At 43.5% G+C, this 17,670-nt stretch overlaps 1 protein-coding gene across 3 annotated transcripts in view; it reads left to right on the top strand.

Annotated features, from left to right (window-relative positions):
* UBP1 (upstream binding protein 1) overlaps window positions 1-17,670 on the top strand; it is a 550,328-nt gene that overhangs the window by 204,518 nt on the left and 328,140 nt on the right. For all 3 annotated transcript variants that reach the window (XM_078688332.1, XM_078688330.1, XM_078688331.1), the window contains one exon: window positions 14,959-15,035. In XM_078688332.1, coding sequence (XP_078544458.1) covers window positions 14,979-15,035 — 57 coding nt within the window. In that variant the 5' untranslated portion in view covers window positions 14,959-14,978. The remainder of the gene's footprint in view (window positions 1-14,958; window positions 15,036-17,670) is intronic.

The following is a 17,670-nucleotide window of genomic DNA, read 5'->3' on the forward strand; positions in this document are numbered from 1 at the left end:
TAAACTCGACCGGGTGAAAAAGATCAATCTGAAGCTGGAGAAAGTGTGAATAAGATGCAGGGTGAAAAGGCCGGGAGGCTGTCTTTTCCTCACTGCCTCCCGGGCTCCTTCGACACATGGACCCTTCTCCTAGCTGTGCGACTGGCCGCCTCGGTGTCGCCACACGGCGTCACTTTTCTCACAATTGAGACCGTGTCTCGGGAGGGCCGCTGGCCAGGACCGACCTACACAAACACGGCAGCACCAGCTGGAGCCTGGAGCCCACCAAGGAGGGTGCCAGCTGTGCACAGGCGGACTGGCTGCGGCTGGAGGGGTGAGCCCCAGAGGGGGCAGGTTTCAGTGGAAATGTTTACAGGGGTCACTCACTAAGTGAACTTGACAGGCCTCATGGGCGAGGGGTAGGGTTCATCCGGTCTAGAGAGAGAAAGGATTTCTGTGTCCGTCACGGTCTGGAAATCCAGGCCGCAGAGGGGCTTCTGGCCGCTGGTGGACGATAAATACTGGCTCTCAAGTAGGCCTGTGTCAGATGGGAACTTCCGGTCCGTCCTGGTTTTACAGCAAATAGCAATAAGTATGCTGCAACAATAGTTTTACTTTCCCCATAACAATTAAGGGCCTAGGAGGAGTGACGTGTTACATTCGCAAATGTGCATTTATTGTACCTGGGCGATGGATAAGGAGCCCTTCTGTCTAAGTAAAGATGCTAACCAACTCTTTTTCAATACCCTTACAGATCTGCGTCCTGGGCACAAGTCGAGGTTACACAAGCAGGGTTGGATTGGGATTAAAAATCGGCCTGGGCAAGCAAAAAAACAAGCATTGGCAGAGCCAATGTGTCTCCCTTTTGGGACCTTATAAGTATTAAGTTATGCAGCACAATAACCTTGGTGCACCAACATTACTGTTGCATGGTTAAACACTTATAATGTCCCAAAGGCGAGGCCTATTGGCTATGCCAATGCTTGTTTTTTAAAGATTGGGATTCCAGTTGCAAGTTGACACTTCTGAGTGAGGGGAGTGTGTCTGACCGGCTTATGAACTGGCATAGGACAACCTGAGACAAGAAATTGAGTTGTCTGCCCTCTATTATTCCTGGATCTTTCTGCGGCTATTGATATTGTCCATCACCTGTCTCTACTACTAGAGCTAGAAGATAATTGTATTCAAATAAATATCTGCTTGCTTGGACCTCCTTGTTCAAAATGGAGCATCTACAAGTTCACTGGGGAAAGAATCTATCTTGTTTTCTAAAAAAAAATGTAATTGAATTTATGCATGAGTATCATCCATCATCTCCGGTGTCTCCAACCGGTCGATAGGAAGCTAGCTACCAGTAGCTCCCAGACACCTTCAGAGTAGCTCACAGTCATAAGTTAATTCTAAATAAGCATAGGGTCACATTTTCCTTTTAAAGTTAAGGGAAGTCTGTGTTTATTTTACATCATCACCAGGCTGCAGATAGCAGGGCCTGATAATGAGCAGTGATCAGTCAGATTTATGACCCAGGCTGGGGCACAGAGGTGAAGAATTAAAGTACTGAGGTATTTCACTCTTAAATAAAATTCCTCCTGAACTCAATATTGGAGCATGAGAACAAAATGTTGTTTCTGAATGTGTAGGATGTGGGCTGGAATTCTGATGTAGAGGACGTTGCCATAGTCAAGTCTACTTGTGATAAGAGTCTGGGTGACCGTTCGTCTGGTGTTCAGTGGGATCCACTTGAAAATCTTGCGTAGCATTCGCAGGATGTGAAAGCATGACGAGGAGATGCCATTTATCTGTCTGCTCATGGAGAGGTTGGTGTCTAGGATGATCCTGAGGCTCTTGGCATGATCATGGGTGGGTGGGTGGCCAAGTTCAAAGGGCCACCAAGAGGCATCCCAGCGGAATTGGTTATTGTAGAAGATTAGGACTTCTATTTTGTCTTTGTTGAGCTGGAGGCAGTTGTTTTTTAATCGAAGCAGCGATGTTGCTCATGCAATTGGCAAACTTTGCTTTGGCTGTGCTGGTTGAGTTGGTAAGGGAGAGTAGGTGCTGTGTGTCATTGGCAGAGGATACTATATTGATGCCATGGGCTCTGAAGATGTCTGCAAGGGGCAGCATGTAGACATTGAAGAGGGTTGTGCTGAGCAATGATCTGTGAGGGACTCTTCAAATGGGTTTCTTGGGTTCTGAGGTGTAGGGGAAGTCTAACTTGTTGAGTTCTGTCTGTGAGAAAAGAGGATATCCACTTAAGGGCCGGTTCACAAATACCCAAGTGCCAAAGCTTTCTGATGGGTGACTTGTGGGATACTGCATCTAAAGCTGCATAGTGTTCGAGCAGGATGAGTGCGGCCATTTCACCTCAGTTGAGAATGCTTCTGATGTCATTGGTGCCTGCATTGAGGGCATTTTCTGTGCTGTTCTGTGAAAGTCTGATTGGGAGCTGTCTAGGAGTTGGTCGAGTTTTAGGTGGTCTGTGAGTTTGGTATTGATGGCTTTATCCATGACTTTAGCTGGAAAATGCAGATGCGAGTAACTAAGTAAAGTTTTATTGTATAGTTAGTAAAAACCATTTATAAAATCCCATGCATTCTACTAAATCATTCCTCAGTCACGTGAAAAATTCAAAAAAATAAATGTTTAAAAAACCTGCGTGTGTACTGCATTTAAACAATTAAAACAAGTCAACTGCTCAATTTCAATATGCAGTGAAGGATTGTTAATTCCCAAAATGGTTATGCCAGATTTTAAAATACACGTCAGTAGCAACATAGCATTGGGATTCTGTGGAGGTATACTGTCAATGTCTAAGGGCATAAGTTGTATATCATTTATCTGTTAGTCCACAGATTGTGAGGCCGACAGGGAATACTAAAGTGCAAAGTGTGTTTTATCATCTTTTAAATTAAAAAATGCTAAGGCAAAAGGCGCTAAAGCACTGGGGTTGCTGCTTAAAGTCTGCTTTATGTCCTTGAAGGCATACTGCTTTGTTTTTCATCAGTTGCTATACAAAATGCTGGCTGGTGCCCACTATAGCCTCATTATTCACAAGTGTGTTGTAAAGTATGAGTGTGTTAAAAATGAAATAGTCCTAATTTAACATAAAACCGCATCCGCGAAGGGCTCCAGTACAAGGCCTAGTCCAACAGTTTCTTAACCAGGCTCAAAAATGTTGTTACCTGGCAGGCGAGGGAAATTGAGGTCCGCTCAGCCAGGAAATGACAGGTTGCCTGCAGGTATGGATATGCTGTTGCAGGAAAAAATGTATGGGAAGCTGCACAAAAAATGTGGGTGTTTGTAGTTTGTATCCACATAAACGGCAGCAGTTCTTGTCATGCAATTGTGACAAGATTTTTTGCAGAGCTATTACTTAATCAAAAGAAAGCTGCTCTTTCCATAGGAACAGCCCACACTGCTTTAATGCTGAGAGCTTCTATTGTTGGCCCCAAATATTGCCCCATGATCTTTTTTGATTTTCGCTCATCTACACCTCTATTTCCAGCCAGCACAATTTGTTCAAAGAGCCACTCGCCAAAGCATAGAATGTCTAACATAACTTGACAAAAGCATTCATTCTTGTCAGATTTTGTTTTTTTACATCAAATTCCAGACACACTTGAGCAGGAGAGGATGACTTGGGCAGGCTAAAGATGGCTATGTAAACATTTGTTTGTAATAAATTTAGCGTGGATGCTTCGGTTCAATTTATGATTTCCAAACAGTATGCTCCCAAAGGGACAAGTTGGGCTGCCATGACTGTAAGCAGGTTCTGGAATGAAGGGCAGCTAAGTTTCTTTTGCAACAGTTTGAAAGCAATAGTTAGTGAATGCACGTTTACCCATAATGAGGTAAGATGTTTGAAGGTCAACTGGTGATTAATGTGAATACGCAGATACTTGTATGAGGATGCATCTATGAGTTTGCCTTTAACCCCTTCCATGCTCATGACGGAACGGTTCCGTCATGAGCTACGGTTCAGCTGTGCTCATGACGGAACCGTTCCGTCACGACCACACCCGTTTTTATTACGGCCCAGCACCGGAGGGGGAATCGCGGTCGCGCTGAAAAGGTTAACAAACCTATTGAATAACTTACTTTGAACTGAGGCAGACAACTTTTGTTTTACTTACTTTTGGCTCTAAATCTTGTTGCTCTATATATCCTGCCAACTCGGGAGTGTGTCCGGGTCTGCTGTTGTTTTTTTTTTTTTTAAATAGATCGTTGACTTCTGCATTTTTCTAGGAAGGTGGTGGTGGATATGGAGGTCTTGATAGCAGTGAGTGCAGGAGAGATGATGGCTTTTCCAAAGTTGTATATGAAGTGGGGGCATGGATAGCGTGCTTCTGAGTGTATGGTATTCATCAAGGAGGTGGCTTGTTTGTGTGCGAGCAGGGCTTCCAGTTGCTTAGCTGCTGTTTGACAGTGAACGAGGTGTCTGGTTGTTCGGGGGATTCATATTGGTAGGCTGTGGGTCAAACGTCTTGTAGATCTTAGCAATATTCTGTTCGAAGAAGTTTGAGAGGTTGTTGCAGAGTGCTTGGGGTGAGATGTTGTTGTTGGTGGCAGCTGAGGGATTGGAGAACTCCTTGACGATGGTGAAGAGTTCTTTGCCGTTGGAGCTGACTTTGAGTCAGGGTCTTTTTCCTTGCATCTCGTAGTTGTTGGTGGCAGAAGTTGAGGGTGGCTTTGTATGTGAATCTTGCAGTGGTGTTTTTGTCAAGTCTCCATTTTCTCGCAAGTTGTTTGCAGTGGCGCTTGGACTCTCTGAGTTCGTTTGTGTGCTAGCTGGGTTGTTTGTTGTTTTGTAGGTTTCTGATGGGAGCGGTGTGGTTGGCACAGTCATTGAGACATTTATTGAAGGGCTTGGTGTCGACATCAGGGTGCCCGATGTGGTTGGGTGGGTGGTCCTTTAGGGTCTTGGTCCAGTTATCTTTGGATTCAGTGTCTTGATGATGCTTTGGGTTTTTCTGGTGGGATGACTTGGTGGGCAGGTATCCTGAAATATATGATGTGGTGGTAGGACCATATGAACGGGCTCATGTGGGTAGAGGTGATCCTGTTGTTGGAGGAGAAACTAGGGTCAAAGGTGTGGCCTGCTATACGGGTTGGTCCTTGGATGAGCTGGGTGAGTGCAAGGTTGCTGAGGCTGTCGAGAGGGCCGTGGAATCAGAGTCTGTGTTGTCTTCCAGGTGGAAATTGAGTTCCCGAGGAGAGTGTAGTTGTAAATGTACCGGTATTTATAGAGCGCACAGCTACTTCCCTGAGGTAGTGTCCTGGCGCTCTCCGTATACCGCTTAGGAACCCTTCCTGGTTTTCCCTGTGAGTGTCCACTCCTGGGCACCCCCAGGGTAAAACCAGGCATCCCAGCGCTTTTGGGGCCGTTTGTGGAGATTAAGCAAGCTATTGCCCAGAGTGGTAGAGTGGGACCCATGATTAGAATAGGCACCGAGGCGAGAATTATCAGGTCCGAGGAAATTGAGCCCAAGACCCACCGAGGCGGGTATTGAACCCTGGTCCCGGGCCAGACCTCTGCATCACGGTCTGCCGCTCTAACCATTTGAGCCACACTCTTGGGTGATCTGATGGAGAGGGGAGCGATCCTTTTGATTCTAAGTTAGTAGTACTGACATTTTAATCATTTGCTGTTTTATTGCATATTTCCAGTTTGTCTGTGCTCATCTTACTGTCATGTGAAACTGAATACAATTGAGTTAATAACGACATGAAACTTAGAGGCTGCAGGCCAGAAGCAAGACTTATGCTGTGATTAAAAGACACCATTTGAAATATTGCTACGTAGTGTCAAGCTAAAATCCGTTTAGAGATCTTCTCATGCTGTATAGAGATGTTTTTTATCTTATGGAACAATGGATATGTTAAATGTTCTTATTACCTGAAGCTATTATGAGTAGGATGACTGCATGAGTTCCGTAGGATGCGCCATATGGTTGATAATTGAGCATTTGGTCAGTATCTGCTATACTTGAAAATGCACTGTTTGTTTTGTCGTTTCTCCTGCGGCTGCTGGCTGTGTAAAATATCTTTATGAATTCCTGGCGCTGTTTACTGCAAGACCAAAATACACAAATAGCAGCTTACGTGAGTTTCCTGTGAGCTGTTAGCTAAATAAGCATGCGTAACAAAGTAGCAATCAGATGTGCTGAGTAAGTTTAACAAGGCTGCACCTGTGGGCTGTGGACTGCAGTTGGTTTTTTGCAGTTGCTAGGCGGCAAGGAGTGGGCTAGGTTGACAGACACCAGCAAGTGTCATGTGCAAGAAATATCCATCACATCAGTTCTAACTCTGCCAAGGGAGCAAATTGTTCTTTGTACCTAGGCAATCAATATAGGGTTTCAGCAGCTGAAACACATTATGCTCCGTGTTGCGAAGTATTACCTGCTACGTTTTCCAACTGGTAAATGCTTGGAGTGAAACTGGACATTAACTTTGTCGAAAGGTAAGGCAATTCTTTTATGATTAGATGTGGAACCATTCCTTTTATTTACTGTCTAGATATTCGCCCATCAGCTGCTGAGGCTTTTTACCCTGAAGCCCAATATACAAAAGTAATATATTGTTCTGTCCATCAGACCCTTCTGGTCGCAAGGATATAAAGTGTTTGTTGGTTATCCAAAAACATGCAATACCCCTGCAGCTTATAATAGTATACTGACCATGCATCAATTTGGATGGTAAACTCTAATAAATGAAAATGAGTATGAAGGAACCCTATTCATTAGGTCGAGCATTCAAGACCTCTTGTATATACTTTAGTATATACACTTTAGTATATACTTATATGTGTATGTACTTTGTGGGCTCTGGAGATCAACCCTAGGACTTGTCTGCTTCCGCTTAGGGACTTGTTCAACTGCCTCTATTTAACTGTCTTGATAGAAAACGACTAGCAGAGGTCCGTAAAATACCAGAATTGCTTTCTGCTGAGGGACTTTCTTTAAAAAAAATTCTGCCCACTGCCTCTATTTAACTTTCTTGATGGAAAACGGCCAGCAGAGGTCAGTAAAATACCAGAATCACTTTAGCATTCTCTAGATTCCAGTCCATAGAAATTGTCTTCCACGAGCACCCATAGACAATTTTTTTTTTCAAATCTTGTATTTTCAGTGATAGGACCACCGAAGTCCTTGCTTTTATATTAAAAGCAGAGCTTTGGACTATACCATTTCCACCTGAAAGGCATTATTTCTCTCCATGTGTTCCCATACCTGTTGTGTCACACAGTTTGGTGCTTACTTTCCCTCCATGTTAAAGAACAGTAGATGTTTCGGCACCCAGGCTAATATGCTGCATAGCTACATACATATAAGGTACCAAAGGCGAGTTTGGCGTTGACGGTCTTCTCAGTGACTTTGGCCGCGAAGGGCTACCTGTAAGTAGGGTTGCCCTTGTTTCTTTGACATAATCCTAAAACTGGGCAGCCTTTTCATGCCAACAAAGCATTATTAGAGGGTTCCATGTCTGCGAAAAAAGGTATAAGTGTCATTGCTTCTCAATAGAGGGCAAGATGCTGATGTCTTTGACAACTATGGACCCATCTTTAATTGGCCACATACATAAAAAATGGAGACTGTGGACTACCAAATTAAAGCTGCATGGTGGGTGTGGTTATTTGATAACATGCAGTCTGGCTTCCAAGCAGTTCATGGGTAACGGTATGAGTCGCAATTGATTTATGCTCTTGCCTGGACCGCATTTCAGTTCTAAGTATCCTGGACTCATCTGCCATTGATGCAGTTAGTCATAGTATGTCATAACGATACCTGAATGTGGTTTCTTGTATTGTTTTTTGCTGCTAGAACATAACAGCGTAACTGCGGTAGACTATCTGTTCATGCCCACCGCAGTATGTTCTTAAAAACACCAGAAGAATTTGCTTTTAAAGAAATAATGTGGGGATCCAAGAGAACAGTTTCCGTCACGTCCCCAAATACATATTTTTTTTTTAATCAGTGTGATGGGCAGTGCACACAGCACCCTGACAACACAGACTGAAAGTGAAACCAGTTGGTGCCATGATGCGCTGCCAGGCTTTATTTTGATCAGATCCAGGGATTTTTTTTCATTTTCTTTTAAATGGGATGGTTATTGCCCCATATTGGACTATGCCCCAACGCATAATGGCCCTAACAATCTTTCTGCTCCACTAGGTGAAAGATGATTTACGTCCATAACGCCCAGAAAGTCAGAAAGTCCACTTGATGCCTTAAAATAAATAAAAATAGGATTTGGACAGGCCTGTACAGACATCAGTCCACCCATTCCCCTAAGGCTCCAACAGTCTTTCTGCCAGCCCAGGGGACTAGAGCATCTCCATGGCCCCGGTCCACATACAATAGGCCAAATGTGTCCCACTTACATTGCAAAAACGTGATGTTCCCATCTTGTACTTTGCGGCCTATTGTGTTGCAGGCGGTTGAGCCCACTCAAATGAGAGAAGAACCTTTTTTATCAGAAAAAGGATGGGAACACAGAATAGTAGAAAATGTATTATCAATTCAATTTTTCTCCATTTTTGCTTTCTAAATGTAAACCAGAGTGCAAGAAAGAAACTCATTTTAAAAAATGCCCTCTGAATCACCTGATAGTATCTGTAACCACAAATTCAGAGCTTCACAAATACCCACTATCCCTAAACTAACTAATTTGGGCATTATTTAAAATTAATTAATTAGCAATTAATTTGCAGTGCAATTGGTCTCGCCTTTGGGACCTTATATGTATTTAGCTATGCAGCACATTAGCCTGTGTGCCGAAACATCTACTGTTCTTGAACATGGAGGGAAAGTAAGCACCAAACTGTGTGACACAACAGGTATTGGAACACATGGAGAGAAATGTTGCCTTTCAGGTGGAAATGGTAGAGTCCAAAGCTCTTCTTCAAGTGGTTCCTTTGCACTACTCTATCCACAAATCACATCTGAAGTCAGCAGGCCCACTTGAAAATAAATAAATATTGACAATACCACATTTATTTCAAGCAGCAGTTTACATATTCTCTGTGAACATTTAACAAAATACACTAGCAACAGGTTATCGCTATTGTGGTGTTGACAAAAGAAAAACATAGTCAGGAAACAAGAAGCCTGGAAGAACTTGTTGAATGATGTAGTAACGAGAACAAGCATTTGCAATGCAATAGGTCTTGCGTTTGTGATAGTTTAAGCTATTGGCATTGTAAATGACAATGCCTTTTATTTATCTGTTTTGCTAATTAACACATCAATAAAAGGCATTTTCATTTACAATGCCAATCGTTCAAACTCTTGTAAATGCAAGACCTATTTAAAGAAACGGCCGCCATTGTCCCGGGTTGCTCGGAAAGTTAAAGCGCGCATGGCACGGTGAATGTTGCAGGAAGCATGTTGTGTATGCAGTAGGACAAAATCATTAAAGAAAATAGTGCTTACAAACTAAAAAAAGACATTCAGTGTAATAACTGAAGTAAAAGTGCAATTCCTCATGGAAGGTTATAAATGAAGACAAGGCGGTACTAAGGAGGGACTAACAAGCCTATTAACGAATCAGAAGCCAGCATTTATGAAGGGCAATGACTCAAACCAATGGCAAATATGGGGGAGAGTGGACGGGGCTACAATTCCATACTCCAATACAGCATACTGCAGAGAAGCACATGCACTGCCCAGGCTAGACCTAAAAATCACACAACTAATTGGATTCAGACCACTGGTTTGTCCAAACTATGAAAGAAGTTGATGGTAGGTCAAAGAAATTACTGAACAAACATGTTACTGCTGCCTGCACAGCTAGGAAATCCTCTCAACAGGCACTCCAATGATAAAGTGAAATGGAGACATTTAAGGCGGCAGTTCCGTTGATTTAACATCAAAACATTCTTTCCATCTGATAATTGAAGCAATATTGGTACCGACACAGTCAGTAGTAGGGGGAAGCAAACCACATATTTGAAGCATTCGGACCTTTCTTTGCTACACTTATGCACTCTGTGGGTGTCCTGTGACTTAGCTCAGCCATGAGACAGACCTTCAGCATAATTAGAGCTCCCTACAAGGAAGTTCGAAATTAGTTGTTGTAAACACATGGTTGAGGACATGTGACAAAGCGTTGGAATGGTGCCCTAATAGTAGAACTTTAGCAACAGCAAGGAGGGAACTATACGAAATTGCACTCACAAACTAAATGGGATCACTGATTCTTCAGCTGTGGAAGGGACTTGAATTATTGGCCTAGGTGTATCTCTATGGTAGACACTTTATGTCACAATTAAGTTATATGTGGGACACTTGTGTGTGTGAAAAGTACCGTGGACTGGGGTCCAGTGGCATATTGTCTTAAAGCATTGTAGTGCTTAAGGTTTTGTGCCAGTCAAATATCTGCATGCGTTTTGTAAATATATGTAAACGTCCACCAGCTCTATGCTTCATGTGCCTTATTATGAAGTAATAATGATGGGGTGAATGGGACATGCAAAACATTTTGAAATGACATAAAGAAGTTATTACGTACATATACAAATGATTAACAGCTTTATGTACCTATACACAAGTAATTGCCTTAATTGATGGTGAACAGGGGGCTATATTGTTAGGCTTCTTTGATACCTCCCTTGTTTGTCCCTAAGTGGTCAAACCCTGTTAAGTAATGAGTCTACTGATAGTAAAGGCTAAGGGGCGTAATCACTAGCGCAAATATAATGGGGTACAAAGACACTTTTCCCTTGTGCATGTCCTGAGTTTGAACATGTGCTATTGACTCTTACTCATGCAGTTGGAAAATGATATTTGGACAGGATCCAGCCTTTCATTCTGGGCCCTGTTTTCACTTTAGTTAGAAATGTTTCTAAGAAATCCCAAATCCCCGGGTCAAATGCCTTCTTGCATCAAGTGTTATAAGGAGAGCCGGAACCTCCCTCAGCTGCGATTAATTTCAATAAGGTGACCTCTCTACAGACTCTTTCAGAGTCCTGTCTACCCTGTAGAAAGCCAAGTTGATCCTCACTATCAACAACGAGAGGATCCCGTCCAACCTGTTGGTCAAGATTTTGGTATCTGTATTTAAGAGCATTTTGGGCCAATATGGTTTACCTTCCTCTGGTCTCTTCCGGATTTAGGAACGAGTGTGATTTCAGCACCACACATTGCCTGACTGAGCTATTCTCACACTTTAACTAAAATAATTATATATGTGCGCTGCAAATCTGCATTGCCCTTATAAAAGGATTCGAGAATGCCATTGGGTCCTGGCATCTTGTTTAGCTTCTTCACTTTTATTGCAGCTATTATATATTGCTTCTCAATTCTTTTGTCTACTTCTTCTGCCCACTCTAGAGATCTCACCCTCATGTGCGAATCTTGAAATTTGTTTATGACCTTTTTATCAGTTGATTCTGATTCGTAGAGATTCTGGTAGAAGTGGGCAAACACCGCCTTCTTCTCCGTTCATCTGTGGCCAAAATACCTGGTGCTATTCTATTTTGCGCTCTAAGTGCTTTTGCCCTTCGTTCACGCATGTACAGTGCTAGCAGTGTATCTGCACTGTTCCCTTTCTCATAAAAATACTGCCTCAGCCGCAAGAGCACCAGTTCAGCCTTTTTAGTTCTGAGTGCCTGAGGTTGTCCCTTAAGTTCATATCTCTGAGTTGTTTCAGTGATTGAGCTTGTTTATATTTCTTCTCCATTTCAGAAGTTTGCTCTGTGTGCTTGGATTCTGCTAGTTGGTCTTTCCTATGTGCCTTGTGGAGGATTGCCAACGCTGCTCCTCTAAAAAGCATCCTGAAGTTGGTATCTTAGGGAAGATCATCGTCCACATAATAATCCTGGATACTTTTTTGAAGCTCTTTGTTTAATGTATTTTAAATGAGCTTATACACATTTTCCAGGGGTGATAGGTGATGCCCTCCCTCCTTCTCACTCCAGGTCTATATGGGAATAGTCTAATATGGTGCTCCCAACCATCTGTAAACCAACCAGCCTGCCTAAAATGGTTTGAGAGCTAAACAGGTCAATCCTGGTGTAAGTTCCATTTACAGCCTAATGGAATGAGTAGTCCTTGATGCCAATGTGTGCAAATCTCCATTCGGTAGCTCTTGATCAACTAATTTTTCGATCAGCATCTTAAGAAAAGCCTTGTGACAAGATGCAAGAGCAGATCTATCAAAGTCCGAGTCCCAAACCAGATTTAGTACTCTTTCAAACAAATCAGTGATAATCTCAAACTTTTCTGGGATATAATGTAGTGTCTGGCACACCCTTCTCCCTGCCCAAACTAATTTTCATGACCTCCTCCACCATTTATCACACGTACCTAATGTTCCCTTTTGTAAAAATGTCATTCTGGCCCATTGATTAAGGTTCATCAGGCCTAAGCCGGAGAGAACAACCCGAGCCGGAGAGTATGGCCCAGGTGCGGAGAGTACGGCCCGGGTGCGGAGATAAAGATACGTAAATAATCTCTGTGAATACCAAAAGTCGTAAAGTTAGACTCTTGTCTCAGATTACCTTTGTGAATCGTTCCCATTGATTTTGTCCCACCACATACTATTCAATTGGGTCACCGATTGTGGCCACGGAGTTGCTCTTTCCAGCCCACTCTTTTGATACAGTACACTCAGACATACATCTGCAGTGTATTTGTCTAAAATCATACGGGCCCTAGGTTGTGCTCCCTTCTTTAACCCATCTCTGAAGACTTGTCTTGTGTGGATGTTTCATATGAAATCTGCTCACAAGTAAACAATCTGGGCCAAGTTCTGTTGGGTCTGTGCCCAGCTTAAGGCACTAAATGAAGAACTTTGAGGGAAAGCTGAATCGATGATTTTCTGTAGCTCAAATTCTTGCTTGCAGTTGACTTCAGACGTATATGAGGATCTGTGTTTATTTTTGAGCAGTGTAGAAAACTGTAGACTTCCGAAAAGTAGGACAAAGCTGAGTAAAAATGCCTCCATGCTTGGTCATCCGAGCACCGTTATTGTTGGACCACTGCTGTTTTGTTGCGTCTGGTTGGTTCCCAGATAGCGTGTGAAAATAGACGGGGTTAAGTCCTTGTCGGTCCAGTGTGTGGCAAGATCTATAATAATTAAAATTAAATGGAGCCTTACTTATAGCATTCGTAAGCATTGCTGTTGGAACCTGTCACGCAGTGTAACAAATGAATTGAAGTGGCGTTGTTGGAAATAATGTAACATCTGATATTTGTAAGCAACCATATACATTTATTTAATTTAAGAACATTTTATGTTGCAATGAAAGGATCATTGCTGAAGCACCTTTAAACCACTTTCAGGGCCAGATGTACGCCGCTTTTTAGCGTACGCAAACGGGTCTTGGACCCATTTGCGCACGCTAAAATGCATGGGCCCATGTATAAACAGTATTTTTGGAGTCGCAAAATACTGTTTTGCGGCTCGCTATTAGGATGGGGTATTTCCTTCCTAATAGCGATCGCAAAGCTATGAACCAATGTTTTGCAAACGCAATTGCGGTCGCAAAACACTCTCAAATTACCACCTATTTCAGATAGGTGGTAATGCATTTGCAAATGGTAAGGGGACCCCTTCCCCTTTGCAAATGCATGCAATATTATTTTTAAGGGCAGGCAGTGATCCCAGGGACCACTGCCTGCCCTTAAAAAATGAAACAAAAAAGTTTCATTTTTTTGTTTTATAAATGCACCCCGTTTTCCTTAAAGGAAAACAGGCTGCATTTTTAAAAAAAAGCTCCTTTTTTAAAAGCAGTCCCAGACATGGTGGTCTGCTGAGCCCATGCGAGAGGCTTATTATTATTCATGAGCCTCACAATTTGCAACCCCATTGGGTATCGCAAACAGTGTTAAACACACTGTTGAACATGCCAAATACGCCTCGCACATTGTGAGTCGCAAATGCAACGCAATTTGCGAGGTGCTATTTGGCAGGTCGTACATCTGGCCCCAAGTGTCAGCTGAGCTGCCTGTCACTATCTGTTAAGAAATAAAAGTGCTCATATGTGACAAAAAAAGAATCATAGAACGTACTTTGCAATGCACAGGAAGTAACTACGAGCTCAGTCAAACCAGTCCTATTTTGAGATGAAAGGGGCCATATACATTTCTTGGGGACAAGGAGACTGAATGCTGTGCTGTGTAAACTTTAATATTTCTTGGTCCTTGCAGGAATCATCCACCTGTCTTTTATTATTCCAGTCTCTTCCTTCCAGATGTCGATGCATTTAGATCCACATTGGTTTGTGGGGCTTTTAGGATTTAGGACGATGGTGGTGTTTACCTTGTTGTGATGATTGTTTACCATCAATGCCACTAAAATTGCGTTGCATTGCTTGAAAGGTTGAAAGGTTGAAACTGCGCTGCTTACGAAGGCTGTAAGAAAGTCCACAATGTGGTACTTAATTGTTCAAACAGCGGAGAAATCGACATCGGCGGCAATTTATTTTGGTTGATGAATTAGTGCCATGTAAACTAATGATGAACATAACTACAGTACACATTATTTTAAAGCAATTGTTAACATGGAGCACGTGAAAATCGCAGAGGGAATAAAATATTACATTTGGAAGACAAAGATCCAAAAAAGGATGTTCCTGAGGCACCTCGCCGGGATATTCTGTATTCATCTCCCGAGCAAACCCATAAACCTTTCACCACTCTTATTTGATGGCTTAAGAGAGCCTAAAAGGTATTTCTGTATGATGTGGGTTTATTTGCACAGATATGATCTTTAAAATATCCATAAACACTCCAACCCTCAGTAGAAGTTTCAGGTGCATGATTGCACCAGATGAATAAAATGTTCACCAGGGAAAGTGAGCATTAGCCCTGGCCAGTAGAGCTTAGTTTTTAGACAGTCATGTTGATAGTGCTTTATCTAAGTGTGTGACATTTCTTTGATGAATGATTTTGAAACCAGGATGCAGTGCCTCTATACAACTAGGTATGCCATTTCCTGAAAAACGATTTATATGAAGCACCTTTGTTCTTTTCCAAGGTCAGTCGTATGAGCTAAGAATGCTAGATAACCGGAAGATGGTCGATTTACCTGAGATAAATGGACCACTCGTGAAGGTAAGGCAAAATGTAATATATTTTGTTTGGGTATTTTTCATCTATCCTTAGTTTTAATATTCATATTTTAAGTTGGATATCACTTGCCACTTAAAGGAAGATACTGATATGCTCAACCATTGGAGCTCTCCATGTGCCCATGTCTTACCCTTGCTGGCAAGCTCTCTGTTCTTTCCATTGTAAATGTTTCTTTTGGTCCATCCTGTTTCAATCTGTTGTTCCAGTGTCTGCAGGTAGAACTGCAAAGACGGTGACTCCAATCATCATTATGAAGAAGTGTAGAATTTCTTTACAATACTGTGCTGAAAAGGTTCATTTGTGTAACTGTCAAGATACCTGTGAGATCCACTCTTCCTTGTTGTCCAACAACATTTTGCCGCGATGAAGCAGTAGACAAGTTCCCTTCTTTCTTTATAACCCCCAAGTTGTGAGAAGTTGGCCTGGTATATGATGTTCACTATTCTAGTGAGCACCTTGCACCAGTCCAAACAACCCTTATGGTGATGGTTGTAAAGTCAACCTTATAGACCAGCTATCCTAGTGGTAGCAGGGACAAAAGCAGTCTTAGGCTAAACTCAAGAGGGCATGTGAAGCCAGCTGTTTTACCATATGCAAACCTTTTAATACCAAATGAAAGGACACCACACAGGTTATATATTCAAAATATATATGTATTTATTTCTAAATAGATCCCCTTAACTCTTTATGAGCACAGGAGCACAAGCGTATAACAAGTAACTTAATATGACATACAAAAGTTGCACAATTATGGATAGGCCCTGGTGGCCCGTAAAACCATATACTAATATAGTGGTATTAGAACCACGTCACGAACAATGGTAAGGCCTAGGGCTTTGGAAATCGCTGGGGCTACACTGGACTAACAGCAGTTAGGACGTGGGAGGCCCACAGGATGCGGGTGCAGTGTCTAAATACACACGCATGCACCAATAGAAGTCAATGGGTGCGTAAAGTTAGAAAGTTGCAGATTTGGAAGTCTTCCGACTGGACTAGAACTTAACCACTTAAAACTAGGACACTAGGGATGTAAATCTCTACAGGAGCACCGCAGTACTCGCGTTACCTCACCCACAGGAAGCGGGTGCATAGGTGTCAAAGTGTGTCGGGGTTATTCGTGGAGTTCTATGGAGCCTTGGAGAAAAGATGCTGCAGGCGACCAGGAGAGAAGAGTCCGGTTGGATCCAAGGGTAGATCGAAGATGTAGAGTACCTGAAAGCAGAGGGGACAGAGTCTGGGTCACTAGCCAGTGACCAGGAAGGAACCAGGAAGGAACCAGGCGATGTCGGGTTGCAATCAGGTGATATCGGAAAGCTTGTCTCCGCTGCCACGTGGACCAGGAGTTGTCGACGACGACCAGGAGCTGGGAACGGACTGTCCTACGAAGGCTCTCGCAGTCGGTGGTGTCGGATCTCGATTCGGAGTCAACAGGCTTTGGCAAATGCAACCCACGCAGGAATCGAAGATGGCTTCTGAATCAGACCAGCAAGGTCTGATGGGCTGCTCCTTTTCTAGGGAGCAAGGGCCAGTCTGGAGCAACCAGACCAGCGTTGAAAATTCAAAGGTTCGTCGTCACAGAGGCCACTAGCCAACGGGCAAGTGACCGGACAGACGCATGAGCAGGAAAATGCAAAAGGGCCCCACGCAGCACTCGGTGAGTGTGGAGAGGTGATCTTCGGTGCAAAGGATGCTCGGGGCTGGGGCTTCTCAATCCCCAATGCACAGCTTCGAGGGTGCCTCAGGAGCTGCACAGAAAGCACTTTGCTGGCTTTCCAAGATGGCCGGTCCCACGTCTCTCGTCGCCTCCACGGGTCTCAGCTTTGCTGTGGCTGTGGATCGGGCTGTTGGATGTCTGGAAGTCCGGGTGTTGTCAGGCTCTGTTGTTCGAGCTCCGGCAGGAGCAACGATAAAGCAAACCGTTGAGCGCTTGATGGTGCCTGTTTGCACAAGGTGGTCACTCCTTGACCACAAGGGAGATTCTTCAATCTTCTACGTCGAGTAGGATGTCGAGGGGTCCAGAGTTTCGTATCAGAGTTTCAGTCAGGATTATCTAAAGTCTAAGGACACAGCTCCTACCTTTATTCCAAATCAAGGGGCTGGATTACCTGCTAGGTCCCTCCTATGGGTGGGACCCAGGAAGGGGGTGGTTACACCCCTTTCCCTTTGTCCAGTTTCGCCCCAGCACCGGTTTGAACTGGACTATGCATGGGACACCTTGTGTGCCCCAGGCAGTGTCTCGTTTCATTCAGCCCTCCCTGCCCCAATCCACTATCTCCTGTCTGGGGTGGTGCAAGCACCTCCCTGTGACAGGAAACCTATTGTCCAAGCCTCCCTCGCTGGAAGGGCTCCCAGCAGCAGGAGGTCAGACTTGTGTCAGCAGCATCCATTTTGTGATGCTGAGGCTCTGGTTAACTTTAACCGGGATTAATGGAATTAACATGTTTTCTCCCTCTAGAAGGGTGGAATGCTACCCCCGTCGCCAGAACTGGCGAGGGGGTAGTATTCCAAAGCGTATGACACCTTACACGACATGTTTTGATAAAGCCAAACCAAAGTTAGCAATAACCGCGAGGATTATAATGCACTTAAGAGTGTATGGTATGGCAATACCCTGGAA

Source organism: Lissotriton helveticus, chromosome 4_1 (assembly GCF_964261635.1).
Source record: "Lissotriton helveticus chromosome 4_1, aLisHel1.1, whole genome shotgun sequence".
Lineage (NCBI taxonomy): Eukaryota > Metazoa > Chordata > Amphibia > Caudata > Salamandridae > Lissotriton > Lissotriton helveticus.